The 16,588-nt window shown below is 35.2% G+C and overlaps 2 protein-coding genes across 4 annotated transcripts in view; one reads left to right on the top strand and one right to left on the bottom strand.

Moving 5' to 3' along the window:
• Positions 1 to 1,041, bottom strand: part of LOC110451215 (regulator of G-protein signaling 11-like) — a 67,495-nt gene extending 66,454 nt beyond the window's left edge. For all 3 annotated transcript variants that reach the window (XM_021499115.1, XM_021499117.1, XM_021499116.1), the window contains exon 1: positions 828 to 1,041. In XM_021499115.1, the coding sequence (XP_021354790.1) occupies positions 828 to 896 (69 nt within the window). In that variant the 5' untranslated portion in view covers positions 897 to 1,041. The remainder of the gene's footprint in view (positions 1 to 827) is intronic.
• A 2,806-nt stretch (positions 1,042 to 3,847) lies between these two features.
• On the top strand, positions 3,848 to 15,701 carry LOC110451214 (THO complex subunit 4-A-like). The gene is made up of 6 exons (XM_021499114.1): positions 3,848 to 4,190; positions 5,342 to 5,494; positions 8,086 to 8,233; positions 11,065 to 11,209; positions 12,793 to 12,937; positions 13,902 to 15,701. The coding sequence occupies exons 1-6, from the start codon at positions 3,951 to 3,953 to the stop codon at positions 13,914 to 13,916; spliced, it is 846 nt and encodes a 281-aa protein (XP_021354789.1). The 5' UTR covers positions 3,848 to 3,950; the 3' UTR covers positions 13,917 to 15,701.
• The last annotated feature ends 887 nt before the right edge of the window (positions 15,702 to 16,588 follow it).

Raw genomic sequence — 16,588 nt, 5'->3', positions numbered from 1 at the left:
ACATCAGGAGTTGTTTCTCTAAACAGGGTCTTAATTGTTCATTTCAGTACATGTACAGTCCTTATTAGTGAAAGTTATCATGTATTGATTTTCTGCATCAAATTTTATATGTGTTTGTAAAATAAAACAAAATAAAGAGCTCTTAATGCAGCAGGCTATAAATACAATATACTTTATATATCTTCTTAAAGTTTACAATTTTATATTCAAATGGAATTAAATTAAAAACACAATTTGAAAGTTAACCATAAAACATATATAGGGTTTAGAATAGATAATTTATTTCCTGGGCCAGGGGTTGTACAAAGTGGTACAAAGTAATGTACTAGATGTAGATTGACAATCTTGCATGTATGTATGTCAAATAGCATTCTAAAAGGGTTACATTCTCCGTTTTGTAAAGGCCTAAGTACAGTCTATTTAATATCAAGCATGTCAGAAGAAGGAATAAATTGCAAAAAGTGAGTAATGCATATAATAAAATAGTTTTTAGAGGTATCTGCGTCTTTATACCAATGAAACATAGGCATCAAGACTCCCCGACAAAACAACAGCTTTCCCGATAAACTGACAATACAGCAAAACACTGCTCCATATTGTCAGACTGTCACATATTCATATGATTGGAGACAGAGTCTTTTAGAAATATTATAACTGCATCGTAGATACATACAATATATCCCAACGTAAAAATCTTACAATTTGCTGAGTATGAACGTAAGTTGGATGCAAAGAATGGAATTCACGCTAGTATTCCTAAGTGTCAAATCTCAATGTCATTCGAATATATCGTGACATTCGTTCGATCTGTCAGCCCGGCTACTTACCTTCGTGAAAACAGCATGCCGGGGTTTAGAATCGTGATCCAAGTCCATAGTCTCTTGACAAATGGTCATTCTTGGGGTCAAAATGTTTCCTGTTTTTTGTTTATTTTAAATAAACATGCACAAAGTTACTCGCTTGCATGACTTCTGTGATAGAGTAGCATCTCATCGTCTGATGCGGAAGTACAGCTGTCTGCTTCTGGTCGCTTACATCAAAGATTAGGGTGATTCTAAATAAAGCCGAATGACGGACATGCTCAATCCGGGTTACTTCACCTAGTGCGGATTTCAAGTATTCTTTTCAAAATTACTAATTGGTAAAACCTTTTCAAAATTACTAATTGGTAAAACATATTTTATGCAACGCGTTTCCTTAAAAGAAATAAGAGTGGACTGTAGTATGTCTAGTTGATTATATATATTGGCGTTTGCTGAACTGAGAATTTCTTGGAAAAAAAATCATAGAATGCAATATCACGGAATTATCTAAGTCCGTGGCCATATATAGTAGATCTATGTATATATGTATGCAGTCTAGATATCAAGTTATTTTGAAAAGAAAATATTTCCTTATTTATTATAACTTCAAGAGAAACTCCTCTGAACGTCAAGATTTTCTTAGAAATGTTATGCATACTCATATAACGATTTTTTTCTAGATATATTTTTTATGGGTTATTACTGGCAAGTGTATTCAATAAGGTACTCATGGAGGAATTGCTAAAATCTAAGTCTTCAACCTAACTGCAGTTCAAGCCTTAATGAAACAAGCTTAGGTAATTATCATGAATAAGAAAAACGATTTCTAATGTACAATGTATATATTAGTAAATAATTAATTTCTCTGTGGGCATCTTATTGACTGAAACAGGTGTTTTTTATGAATACGAATAATTGAATGTTTATTGAAAGTTCCTTTCGATAATGATAAAGATGTTTTGGCTTCTGTTTAGAATACATGGTGTCATTGGCATATAGGTCCCCAATTTAAAAATACATGTATATATACACAAGTATGGGGCGCCGTTCTCTATTCCAAGTCATATTGAATGCTGATCACCTAATGATAGTGATATTACCTAAATATTATATTGATATTATCACTATAAAAAATGCATCACTAATTCACACTGAATAGGACATGACAAATAAATACATTATATAGGTGATATCATTAAAAAGTAGATGCGGTATCACTACAATGAATTGGTGATTTAATTTAATTCGTGATACAAACCAAATTATAAAATTGATACCACGAACTCATATATAGTTATGTTTATTTCTGAACATGATCAGTTAGGATCCACTTAACTTACTCAAAATAAAAAAATACATTTCATAATACAAGTATACTATAAAATTTACCTCATCTCTACTTAATTATAGATTTCAGATTATTGTTTTATAAAAATCGTATCAAAAATGTCTACATCCACACCACTCCAAGTGATTAATTAAAAAGTTTTGTTTGGGACTATTCCTTGCCCCTTTCTCCTCCCCCTTTTTTTGTCGCTCCTACTGTTTCTGGCTATCATAATATCCAATGACCGCAAGGTTTAGAATAAATCATATTTCCCCTAATGCATCGATAAGTGATAAGATCGGAATACCGTTTAAAACATTACAAATAGTAGTGGTCCAAGATGTATGGCCTTTCAGACTGCTCGCCGCTTATATTACTACCACCTAGACTGGCTACCAGCCCCTAAGTTTTTATGAAGAATTTCTTAGCTGCATTTTACTACTAGTTTATCTCCCCCTAGTTTAGAACTTAGACATCCAAGTGATCAAATTGTTTTGAGTTAAACTTTTTTCTTAATCATTCAATATTCTAGAGACGGTGGCCAGTCTAACTACCACCCTTTGCGTTTTGTTGGGAAAGAATCGAAGCTGCATGTAACATCTGATTTGGAAGTTTACAGACATACTTCCATGTTATTTAAATTAGCATCCTTTTCTTAAGAACAGTTTCAAATGTTTTTTTATTATCTAAATAAATACAGTTTATTCAACATATTCGTTTAAGTAGAATAAAAAAAACCTAAAAAGGCGCCCAATTAAAGATAATCTTAATGTTGTTTGACAGTCAGAAAAAGAGATGACCAAATTTAAGTTGGCTATGGAAATTAGATTGTGACTTTGATTGATACTTCGTAAAGGTTTTCTGTGATATATTGTTCAATTCTTTCAAAACTAATATATAAAGTCTAATATGTGTTTAGTGTTTACATGGACTTAGATAGCGTGGTGTTTATGATGAAGACACCATTTTCAACAAGTTCATCTCCAATGGCAAATCAAGGATTAAAATGAGAGTGACTTGTCAGCTAATACTGAATCCTTGCGATACAGTGGCCATATTTATTTTTAATGCAATGGTTTTCCAAAAATAAATTCGACTAAGTTTTTCCTTGATAAAGCAGCAATAGCAATACTTTTTATTATATTGTAATTTTTAGTTGCTAATATACATGTATTGAATCAGCATGTATGGTACCGGCTTACATAATCGATATTCATTTTTTTCATAAAAAATCCTTTCATTGTCTTATTTGTTCTTTGAAAGACCTATTATTACCTAAATTATTGCTTTTTTTCCTGATGTACATCGTGTACGTGGACCTTAGCAAGTCTAATTATCCTCACAGTAACGTTAACGTTAGTTAGATAACAAATTTCATCTTTTAGCACAAACAGCATAATCCTGCAGTTTTTAATTCTAAATGAGTTGGAGAGAGATAAAATGTTCAAAAAATATTATTTGTTTGTCAAACTTTGACTTTATTGATAGAATATAAATATTGGTTCAAATTCTGTTAATCAAACAGACGGATATTTTGTCCGGTATCATTCAGTTATTAGTTTGGTTAGAAAATAAATTTATTCGAAATTGTTTGAACGCATTCTTAAATACAATAAGGGTATTTCATTTTATCATATTATTTTGGAAAGGACAGGTTAGCTACTTAAGAGGATCAGTAAATTAGCAAATAAAAATGTGATTTTTCGTGAATTCGTTTCCCATCATGCTTTGCTCATGCCGCCATTTCCTCAAAACCAAGCCGGCAACACGCGAACACACGAGGATCACTTGTTTGATCGATTTCTAACAGGTCATCAAAGATGGGGGACAAGATAGATATGAGTTTAGATGATATCATCAAGTCTAACAAGGGTTCGAAAAGAGGTGGTGGCCGGGGAGCGCGGAGGGGTGGTGGTAGAACGACAAATCGCGGGAGTAACCGGGGTGGACAACGACGCCAAAGTGGAGGAGGCCGTGGTGGTGGTGGAGCGGGTGTCTTCAGAGGCGGTGTACAACGGAGGGGGCGAGCAGCAGGAGGCAATAGGACCAATTATTCCAGAGTAATTTTTTTTTTAATGTTGACTTTTATTTACAATATATATGATACAAATGAAATGCTTGTAATACGCCACTTTTCTTCTCAATTTGCTTTGTTTTGGTTATATATTATTTCTGCTTCTGTCCGTTTATTAGCACTTTCATCAGGCTGAACATTTTGCTATTTGTTCATTGTTGAGAGTGCGCAATATGCAGAACTGACGTAGAATGAAACACTACTTTTAAAACTTGATTGCTTTGAATTTTGAGATGACGGCTCGGTGGACAAAACGTCATGAAAACGTTAATGTTGCAGCAACGTCATAATACAACGTTGTACTTCATTAGGTTCCATTTGTGTGAAAGATTGCTAGACATGTTCATGATGATCAAGCATGAAATGAGACAATTGCTATCTTCGATGTCTTTGACAACTATCTGTCAAAATGTCCAAATCTGGTGTCGGGGACCAGATTTGGTTGGTTGGTTGAAGGGTTTTGCGCCTACATCATGTACATGAATCCGCCCTTACAGGTTTCATCTCACTGATGGAAGTCGGTGTTCTGTCTGCATGTCGAGACCAGAGGAAACTCTGGCTATTTATAGAGCTGCAACGATATGCATACCTTACGATACACATCACAATACAAATTTCTGCTTAAACAGTCAACTTCATAATGTTTTACTAAAGGATTCAGTTAATATAAGTACCCTTTTTTAGGAGTTCGATAACAATTGATTGATAATTTAAGTACTGTTTTGATTAGTGTATCGCGATACAGGCAATCAAACAATTCAATATGATACATAAGAAAGTATTGTGATACGATATGATAAATTGTTGCAGCCCTAGCTATTAATTAATGTGTAATCTTTATGTATACGTAGCAAGATAACCATGTAAAGGTAGTGCCTTCTCTATCTAATAGACTACCAAAATGCAAATTAATTGTTTTTGTATTTAAGTCATTCACTCTTGAAAACACATTTGAACTCTTCCAATTCAAAGGTCGGAATAGTTCATTACGAAATTTCATGGGTGAATGAGTTCAACAGATTTCAAAGCCACTGCCATATTAAATCTGACACAAATGAAAGGTGTAATTCAATTTGTTTTGTCTAGTATTTACTGCAACTTTTAATTTTGTTAAAACTTTTTTATTTTTCATTTCAGCCCAAAGACATGCCAGATGTGTGGCAACATGACATGTACGATGGTGCACCTGCTCCCTTTAAGAGAACATTAGGAGGGGTTGGTGCCCAAGGATCACAAGGGAAACTACATATATCTAACCTTGACTTTGGGGTGAACGATTCAGATATACAGGTGAAAGTTTAAAAATTATCTGGTGTGATTTGTCTCATCATAAATATGAATAAATATTGTTAACATATATAGCTTTGCAATCTTTTAAAAGTTTCTACTGTGGTTTCTACCGTGTTTTCCACAGTGGTTTCTACATCTCTATCTAGATCCAGGGCTCAAGTTATCTGTTTCCACTGGTGAATTGGTGAATGTTTTAATTGTCATAACAATCAGGTCCCCGATTCATTGAAAAATGAAGAAGAAAAATGAAGGTCTGTGCCTTGTAACATTGGGAAAATATCAAACACATCAAACACAATTTTGGGGAAATAAATTGATTTTTGCAATGATATTGGGAAAATTAAGCAAAAACTATTTAATGGAACTGGAAAGGTGCCATATAATGGTCCAAAATTACCCTAAAAATACTAGATACAACTTTTGAAATCAAATGCAAAATCACATTTACCATATCAGTGCTCAATAAGTTAAAGTATTTAATGTACAGACTAGTGTCAGGGCTTTCTCTGGGTCTTGATTCAGTTTCGCCAAATTTTAACAGATGCGTGTGATCATGGACCAGTGCCACCCCCACCTCACTACCCTTTTTAATTTTAATTGATAAATTCCATTATATATATGCATTCTAATGTATCCTATACAGGAAATCAATAATTGAAATGAATTCTATTTTCTATGTTTTATGACAACAAAAAACACTGCAAATAATTTCTGTTTTTATTTAATTTTGTGACATTCCCTGGCCTACTTCATCCAAACAGGCTGCTCTATGTTGCTAAAGTGCCAAGACCAGAGATTTCATCTGTTGACCCTTTGCCACATGCAAGCCAATACACTTGAACACTCTGTACTGATGGTGCAAAGATACATTGTTGCAATCAAAAATGCTGCACTGACTGAAGTGTGTATACGCCATCTCAATGGCAGTTTTTGAGAAATTAAGTTTTGTTTTGATTTGTTTTTCTAAACTTAATTTTGAAGGTGAAATAGTTGTTTTAAGCATTTTCAGTAAGTTAAAATTATGTTCAGAATTTCTTAAATTTAATTCAATGCTATTTCCTAATAAAAACATCAACACATACCCTGGTAACCATGAAATCAGCTGTATGTATATCAGGATAGACACATTTTAAAATGTTTCATTTTGCTTTAATTAAGATTCAATGAATAAATGAAAGGACTCAACAATGAGATTATCACTTCCAAATGAAACAACAAACCAATATTCCAAAATTCTCACAAAAAGATTTAAAATACAGTTTATATTTAGGGCCTATATAAAAGCTTTTATTGCGGCGGAATTTGTATCCGACCGTTTTGGGTCAAATCTATTTTCGCTTTTCAAACGCCAGCGAGCGTAAAATTGTTTGTGTGTCTGGCTATGGTGGTGAACTGATTTTTATTGAAGAAAAGATAGAAATAATCAACGGGACCTGCAGTATCAATAGCAACATTTTCTGGAAGTATTAGCCCCGTTTTTCCAAACAAAATCATTAAAAGTAATCGGTGAAAAATCTTGAGACCATTCAGAGCCGTCGTTACCTAATGCCGTAATGGCGGCGGTACACCCGGTCGCTGTTAATCTTTTACATAATCATTTTCGGACTTCTTTTCTAATGACAGTTCATTCAAAAACATCATTAAGATCGATGTCCTCAGGGCTGAAGCCATCAAACTATTAATCATTCTCCTCAAAAAAAAGAGTGTAAAAAAATGTCCTGTAACATAGTTGCGACAGTCGCCATCACGGCTCGTTGTTGTGACACTTTTCTACACTCATGACTCGCAGTTTCTAGGGTAATTTATTCAAAACTATTTGTAGGAATGACGTGTACAAATCTGATTGGTCGATGCATTGATATCTGCTAAAAATAGTATAGGTGTCGCTCTCATGTCTTTTCATGTCTAAGTTTACCGAAACGGCATGGCGTCGAGAGGCGCTTACATTAAGATAACGTAGTTCCAATACCTGATCTTGCCATTTATCGAAAATGCAGTCATCTGTTACGTTCTAGTACACAGCGATGTCGTGGACAGAAAATTTACCTGTAGCAATTGCTCTAGAAACAGTTATTGCCAAAGTTTTTTATATTGTTGACAGTAACTTAAATAAAACTCCCTCATCTGCATTTTCGCCAAGAGCAGTTTCAAATCGCCAATCTTGTTTTACTTTCACCAGTGCGAGTCCTGAAACAGAAACACCTTCAACACATGTTTAATAAACTATTCTCACGCACTTGCCCGAGCTCTAAAATTGGTCGTCCTGAGCATAGGGCAAGTGGATTTTTACACCCCTGTGTGGATGAGTTTGGTGCCTGTTTATTCAAACACACTACCACTTTTTTATTGGCATATTAACTTTCGTGAAACAAATTTTTGAATCTGAGCCAAACCCTGGGATTCAAAAATATGTAGCTCCTTCTAAAAATGACCATCTTTTGCATATTTGTATTGAATATTTCAGTTATTCTTAATAAAGTTAGAATTATTAAGGCATTAAATTTTCTATTGAGTAAGATCAAATAAATTTATCTGAAACTGAAAGTCTTCAGTTTATGTATAACTTAACCTTGATTCATTCATTATTGCAGGAATTATTTGCTGAGTTTGGTAATCTGAAGAAGGCAGCTGTACACTACGACAGATCGGGCCGGTCCATTGGTACAGCAGAGGTGATATTTGAGAGAAGGGCAGATGCAGCGAAGGCTATGAAACAATACAACAATGTACCCTTAGATGGTAAACATCAGTCAAGATCTTCTAATATGCAGTTGCCCTGAAAATCCCTTATTTTTAAGGTTCACATCAGGGGAAAAAACCTTGAATTAACATCCAATCTACTATTTCACCTGTCCTTAATGTATATATCACACCATTATTAGCTCACCTGGTCCGAAGAACCATAGTGAGCTTATGCTGTGGCGCAGTGTCCGCATGGTCCGTCATCAACCTTTTCTTAAACCTATCTCCTCCTTACGCCAGAGACGATTTCAACCACATTCAGTCTGAAGCATCAGTAGGGGAGGGCAATCATTTCTTGAATAAATGAGGTAAGTTCGACCCCTGAGGCCAGGGGGGCGAGGCCCTGAAGGGGAACTTGGCTAAAATTTTGCATTAAAACGCATCTCCTCAACCCCAGAGACGATTTTAACCAAATTTGCTCTGAAACTTCATTGGGGGAGGGAAATCATTTCCTCAGTAAATGAGGTTGGTTCAACCCTGAGACCAGGGGGGGCGAGGTCCTGAAGGGGAACTTAGCTAAATATGCTTTAAAACACATCTCCTAAATGCCAGAGACGATTTAACCAAATTTGCTCTGAAACTTCATTGGGGGGGGGAGGGCAATCATTTCCTAAATAAATGAGTCTTGTTCGACCCCTGGGGCTAGGTAGGCCGGGCCCCAAAGAGGAAAATTATATAATATTTTGCTTTAACGCGCTAATATCCTCAATTGCCCAAGTGGATTGTACAAAATTTGGTCTAAAACATTATTGAGAGAGAAGAAACATTCCTTAATTGAATGAGGTTGATTTGACCGTGCGTTCCTAGGAAATGGTACAGCTAGATTATAATATTCTATGGTGTAGTTTTCATAAATTGTTAAAAATTGGTTTCTAGATTTATAAAAGCTTATAGTTTAATGAAAATTAAAGTATTGTCTAATTACACCCTGCAATATGACATATTACTTATTTCAAAATCTGTAAACATGATGGAACATCAATGGAGGCCCCTGATTAGTTGAAAGGCAGATATTGTGGTCCCAGTTGGGTAATAACATAGATCTTGTCTGGTTTTTGCGGAAATTTCATATAAAGATGTACTAATGCATTCAGTTGTACTGACTATATATAAAACCAGGTGAGCGATACAGGTCGAATGGACCTCTTGGAAGTCTACTTCCCCTCTGTTCAGTTAATTTGAGTGGTTTTATAAATAATTTACATCATGCAAGTGTTTAGAAATTCTTGATAAGCATTAAAAAAACCCACTCTTTTCTGTATATTTGCATTCAGGGACTAATCTGGGTTTTTGCAAAATTTCTTTTTTGATTTAGAGGAAAGTTGATCATTTTTTCCTTACTGCATATGATAACAATTCTAAATTTTAATGATCTTAGTATAACAAGGGCTTGAAATGCATATAATATAAAAATTCTCAATAACTTTGGATTATTTTTAAGCCGCTCTTGGCGAGAGCCAAGCGGCTTATTAATTCTCTCCAGAGAACGAAATGACGAACCCACTTTCGTTTGGGGTGCGTGCGTGCTTCAGTCTTGCATGTTTCCGCTATATAGTTTCGTTATCACAAATAGAAAGTAGAATCTCAGACACTCACCTGTGAGTTACATAAAGTCTTCTGATACTCCTCTCCAAATAATAATCCTTACTTTAAATAATTGCTGAAAAAAAGTTTATCTCCGGTGCATTCTAAGAGTGTTATGGTGGTGAAATTTGTGCACTAAGTTTGACCGTTTTAGCAACTCGGTTTGTGGTCTGATGAGTGTTACGCGTGTGAAACACATGATTCGAGAAAGCACATGTGAAGACTGTCGAGCATTGACGCTGTCTGAAGAAGGAAGAAGTAAATATATATACTTATAAACCGTATGAGTGATGAAGTATACCCTCTATTTTGATGTTTGAAACGGGAACGTAATATGACATATCGCGCTTAGGTTGATAACGGTAATGGCTCGGAGACCGGACGATATGTGAACTGTGTATGCTTATCAAACATTTTTGTAACACAGCATGCTATTTCTGGTATATTGATTTATGAAAGTGTAACAATTTAAGAACATGAAACAACAGCCGCTGCTGTTTGACAAGAATTGGCGCCGTGTCAAAATAATATCCAATTCGGTATAAGAGAAATAACTCTTACGTTGTTAAAGATACATTGAGAAATATAATTCAAATATATTCGAAGAACATTTGTAAGATTTTGTATATTCAATGACGGTAAATATAGTCGCTACATATATCAATGATTATAATTAGTATGAATAAAAAATGAATAAAAATAAAAGGAGTACAATGTCTCTTTTCTCCAAGCATGTTTTCCCACTACTGTTAATTGCACCTATTCTTTATTATCCATTCACCGATTGCCATGCTGCACGTAAATGCTCATTTCACATCATTGGAGGAAAAAAACAATGCATCACACTTAAAGAGGGTGAAAAAAGAGGAGAGGGAGAAATGTTTTTAAGGCATCATTTAAGTGGCGATTGATTTTGAAAATCCCAAAGGCAACATCATCACATGACCTGATTTTCAATTAGCAGAATACAGAACACATATATGAGGTATTATAGTAGATATTGATGCTCAATGTGTTACTGAAGCAATTAAATCTAAAGTGGTGAGCGGCTGTAATGTCATACTGACATAATTCTAGGTTTTTTTTTAATCTGGAAGTTTCCCTACTCCGAGGTGAAATTGAGGAGATTGGAAAATTATTTCCCCCGTGGATTTCCCCAAAAATGGCAAGGGCAATTGGGCATTATAATAATCACGCTTTTCTTAAATAAGAATTATAGTACATGAAGCACATTTTTGTTATAGGCCGACAGATGAGCATTCAGTTAATAGGAGCATCAGAGGGAGGAGCTATACCCATGAGTACCAGAATCAATATGAACCAAAGGACTGGAGGTGGTGGTGGTGGTGGTGGCGGCGGCGGAGGCCAGAGGAGTAGAGGTGCTGGCAGGTAAGTTATAGCCACAGATACTGTCAGATCTGAAATGGTCTATCAATTACGGCTGAGTTTGAGAATTGCAACTTTAAACAGCCAAAGAAATCTTTATGATGTTATAATGAACTGATAAACACGCTTCTATTCAATTCTATCATCATGAAGGTAACCAAATTAGAAGAAATCATTTGGAAATTTTATATGGAAATTTTGACTGTTTAAACTGCAATGAAGCCCAATCAGCACTTGTTACGGCAAAAACCCATAAAAAATCTAATCATGCAAACAATTTTGAAGCCACCCATTTTTGTACTTACTTGATATTGATTACGATACACATTGAAGAGTCAAGTGTTGTAGTTTCTCAATATATTGTTATACCCTGAATTATCTTTATAAATAATTATTCAGCTGGTCTGCTGATAAAAACTTTTGAATAGCTGATACACTCTGGAAAGATTGCATTGTTGGTTTAGTTGAGATGGAATGTGAAAGAAGCAATAGACCTTATCTGTTAATATTTTTGAGCTAATACAGACACTTTGACTTGTCTTGATGAAAACTTTACATAAGGACTGAAATGAATTATTATACCCCCGCTTCGACGAAGTAGGGGGTATATAGTGTTTGCCTCGTCCGTCCCTCAGAAAGGTTTCCAGAGCATATCTTCCGTACTATTTCACCTACGGTTATGAATCTTGGTTTGTGGGTACATGCATGGAAGGCGGTGTGTCACATACCATATGTAGGTCACTGTGACCTCTGACCTACATAATGTCGTCAGAAAGGTTTCCAGGGCATATCTCCCATACTATTTCACCTACAGTTATGAATCTTGGTTTGTGAGTGCATGGAAGGCGGTGTGTCACATACCATATGTAGGTCACTGTGACCTCTGACCTACATAATGTTGTCAGGTTTCCGGAGCATATCTCCCGTACTATTTTACCTACGTTTATGAATCTCGGTTTGTGGGTACATGCATAAAAGTTGGTGTGTCGCATACCATATATAGGTCACTGAGACCTCTACCGTGAAGTCTGACCTACATAATGTTGTCAGAAAGGTTTCCGGGGTATATCTCCCGTACTATTTCACCTACGTTTATGAATCTTGGTTTGTGGGTACACAATGGAAGGCGGTGTGTTGCATATGTAGGTCATTGTGACCTCTACCGTGACCTGTGACCTACGTAACGTGAGACTTCCAGCATATAAACTCTTCACTTGATTCTTCCAATCCACATGGCCATCACTCTCACCAATTCCTGATCAATCAAAGTGGGGGTATTCATGAAGACCCCTCTTCGAGTTACATCTAGTTTTCTATTTCATTACATTGGTTTAATTAACCATGGTAAACAGCATTTCCTTACAAGCTTGCATTTTCAGAAACAGTTTTCACGAATGGCATTAATTTCCTAATCTTTCATGACACAAAATTGATGAGATTTGTATGTCGGAGCATAATATGACAACTGGCTGTCTTATTTGAGGTATTTTCCAGTCAATTTTGTACAACATGAGGTCTTGTCAATTTTTATTGAAAAAAATAAGATGTGACTTGAAATTTCAAAATGAGTTGTATTTCGTTTACAGATCTTTTGGTGGTGGTGGTGGACGTGGAAGGGGAGGTAGCCGAGGAGGCAGAGGTGGAAGAGGAGGTGGTGGTGGTGGAAGAGAGAACAAGAAAACACCAACAGCCGCAGAATTGGATGCTGAACTTGATGCTTACAACTCGAAGGTATGTCAATCATTCATGAAACAAAGTGAATAAGTGATGATGTCACACGTGTCCAATAAGCTGTATGAACTGGACAATAAGTTTGACCAACTGTCCAATAAGTTACTCACCTGTCTTTTAAGCGCTTCACTTATTGGACAGTAGACTGGCCACCAGCCCCTAAGTTTTTATGAGGAATTTCTCGACTGTATTTTACTACTAGCTTATCCCCCCTAGTTTAGAACATCGAATCAGACATCCAAGTGATCAAAATTATTGGAGTTGATTTTTTTTCTTAATTATTCAATATTCTAGAGACGATGGCCAGTCTAATTGAACAGGTGTGACATCACATTCTAGAAAACAGATGGGCGGAGCCAAATGGGAGTAATTCTGCGATAGAGCTAAAACAAAAAATAACAAACACATGGATATTTTTTAGAATATTAAATAAGCATATAGGTACTAGTGGCATACCATCCTTAAGATCCACCAAATTCAAAATCAACGGCTAGAGTATCGGTGGTGTATTTATCGTGAGAAATTGGACACATTCAAAATTAAACGTCTAGAAAATTTAAATGAGCTATGTTCCTGACACTGTCATCACATATTATCATGCATTCAGACAAATAACTGGATGGTTTCATGTCGGCTTGATCGGTGCCAAACAAACTTATTATACATCGAGAACAGGCAACATCAGCTGCATGAGCAGTGTGACATAATGAAAACCTGGCAGTTTGTGTGGTGACCTTAACAAAATGGAAATTTCTGTATAAGAATCCCATACCAACAGATTTTTCTGAAGCATTTCAATTGTACGGTTACCTCCCTTTAAGGTCAAGTTTGATATATAACTAGCTAGACTACTAATCCGGCAGCTCATTTTGAAGACTTTGTTGAAAGCGTTAATTGAATTCAATTATTTACTTACCTTCTGTATGATTTATTCATCCATGTTTGATTTTTTTTCTCTCCCTAGATGGAAACAGATTGAAAACACTGACTCAAGATACAAAGGGTATTGAGCCTTAATCAAGTTTTTGGACATTGGCAGGAAAAGCATATAGCATTCAAAATGGAAGAATATGGAAATCTAGATGTTTGAAATATCGTACTAGACTGCCTGGTGAAATCAGGACTTGCTATTATAAGTTCTTACAGTTGTAGATCAAGGACTTCCTGTGCATCAATTCGTCCTGAAGGATTGCCTGATATGTAGACTCTAAAAATTGTATTTTTCTAAAAACGCCAGAATCTACAGGTCGGGAATGAGTTGAATGCCACAGCCTCGCACTTGTATTCTTTATAAATTTTAGATGAATGATTGGTGAGCGTGTCGGTGTTGTTTGGATGTTGATGTGTAGGTGTGTGCAAGTTATGTGTGTAGAGTGTACATTATTTTATTTGTTTCATTTTTCATTGTAACGGTCTCATAGAATCTACGGAAGGTCATTTATTGCAGCGAAATTAATATTTTTATCATTCTCATTGGCGCATATTTATACATGTAATTAAATGATTTGACAAACGTTCTGTAGTTGAGTGTTGGTTTAACAACCACTATTTGCTGGACTTAAAACCCAACTGCAACCAAAGTTTTCATTTTTATGACGTCGGGATCAGCATAATAGTTTAATTTGCGGGAAAAACGTGCCACTGGATTGTAATTTACAGGATTTCTCCTGTGATTCAAGAGTCTTATCATCATCAAATTTATAAGTGGTTTTAATGTTAATTCACGAAGATAAATGATATTAATTCAGAAATCAACTTCAAATATGTTGGGTAGGGGAGTGTAAGTGAACCAAAGTGATATAAAAAGTGTTTAAATGCATTCTTAAAGTTGATCCTTGATCATTGATCATGATGAGTAAATGCATTTTGGGGAAAAGGAAAATAAGAAATGAATACTGAATGCAGGCAAACATTTTTCCTCCCGATACTGATATCCTACAGAACAAATTACACGGCGCAGAGAATGGAGAATATGGTTGGAGACTAGGAATTTTAGAATCTTTTGATAAACAAGTTTTTTAACCATCATCAGGTCTTGAAATCAAAGGTTTCTGTTACACATTCATTATATTTATTTTACTTGTGTACACTTCTAGGTTTTATAATTTATACCCGCTTTAAACAAACACTAATAAACTTGTTTTAAATGCATTGAACAATTTTCCTACCATCATTTTTTTTACTATTACTACCTGACACACGGCTGTTTGTATGACTGTTTATAAAAAAAAGCCAGTGTTCACAAAGAAAAGAATCTGTATGTTCTCAAAATTTTCCTCAAGAAAAGGCATGGCCTTCTGTGTAGATAAATGTAAATAAATAGGATGAGTGCAATTTTTACAGTCATGCCAAAATAAAAATAAAAGACATGGATCGTGAATGAAACCACATACTGGTTACTTATATTACTGCTATTCACATGTTCCTGACTCTTGACATTCATATTTCTTATACATTATTATTTTTGAGAATTTGAACTAATGGACTGTCATCAAACATACTTGTCTTGAATAGCATTAAAGCATTTCCCTGGGCTATGCCTAATTTGACTGACAAGTTAAACTTTGAAGTGGTATTAAAAGATTTTGTAAAAGAAGTGCTCATATTTGGAATTTTATATCATTTTCTGATCTTTGGCCTCATTCGTGTATTATGAATAAATGTAAATGATGTTATGAATATTGATGAAGCATATGGATGTGTATTCTACTATGTAAACTGTTTTTTAGAAAATGAGGTGGAATAATACATATATTTGTTTCGACATTATGTGTTAAATTGTTGATGTTCCACTTGTTCCTAGAAGGGTTTTGCTCCCATCTCTGTTTGTCCATGAAAATTGGATATCGGGATTAGGTCAAGGTCAAAATGTCACCTTTGCTATAAACTACATAAAATGATATGTAGATGTTGACGACAATCCTATTTTATGGATTTAATAGCATTATCTACACCGTTTCATGTTTGTGCCCCATTAACATAGTAGAGGAACATTGAACGTCTTTTCTATTGTTCTGACAATAGGTGGTACATCTTGATCAGACTTTGCATTAGCTCTTTACCTTTGTGTAACTAGAAGAGGGTTAAATTGAGGATTGCCCTATTTGGGACTAGGACGGGGCCAAAAAGGTTGTTACAGGTACATATGCTGCATGTAAGGGGGAAGTGATTAAATTATTGGGAAGTATCCATGGAACCAGTCTCTTACTTCGAGTTATCGTTCTTTACCACCGCTATGTAGAAATTGCCATGGAACAAGCGAATGAAAGGGAGTTGCCTCCCTTTGGACAGCATACAGAGCGACACAATCAGAGGGGAAATTAGAGTGTTTGGTTTCAACAATATTTTATTTCATTCATCATATATAATAAGTACACAGGTGAATAGGATCTGGCAACAAAATTTTAAATCTTAAATAAAGCCATCTCGGGAGTGTTTGGGATGACACAAAACATTCTGGGTTTTTTATGGACTACGATTACAGATGAACAAAATTTAATATAAGTATTTCAAAAATTCATAGAAAAATAATTAAATATGTTAAAATTGATAATAAATATCAAATTAGCAGGTCCATATCTGGCCTCTACCACCTATCTGTCATAATACTGTAATAACCAACAATGGAGGTACCTGGAGGGTTCAAAAGTT

The sequence above is a fragment of the Mizuhopecten yessoensis genome, unplaced genomic scaffold (assembly GCF_002113885.1).
Source record: "Mizuhopecten yessoensis strain PY_sf001 unplaced genomic scaffold, ASM211388v2 scaffold5877, whole genome shotgun sequence".
NCBI classification, from domain to species: domain Eukaryota; kingdom Metazoa; phylum Mollusca; class Bivalvia; order Pectinida; family Pectinidae; genus Mizuhopecten; species Mizuhopecten yessoensis.
The sequence above is the reverse complement of the archived record's forward strand: the minus strand, read 5'-3'. Positions and strand labels throughout refer to the sequence as shown.

Bases quoted from the DNA above. Each gene is read 5' to 3' on its own strand.
- LOC110451214 (XM_021499114.1), top strand. From the start codon at position 3,951: ATGGGGGACAAGATAGATATGAGTTTAGATGATATCATCAAGTCTAAC. The intron at 8,234-11,064 runs GTAAACATCAGT...TTTTTGTTATAG, and splicing joins CAACAATGTACCCTTAGATG to GCCGACAGATGAGCATTCAG. The intron at 11,210-12,792 runs GTAAGTTATAGC...TTTCGTTTACAG, and splicing joins AGGAGTAGAGGTGCTGGCAG to ATCTTTTGGTGGTGGTGGTG.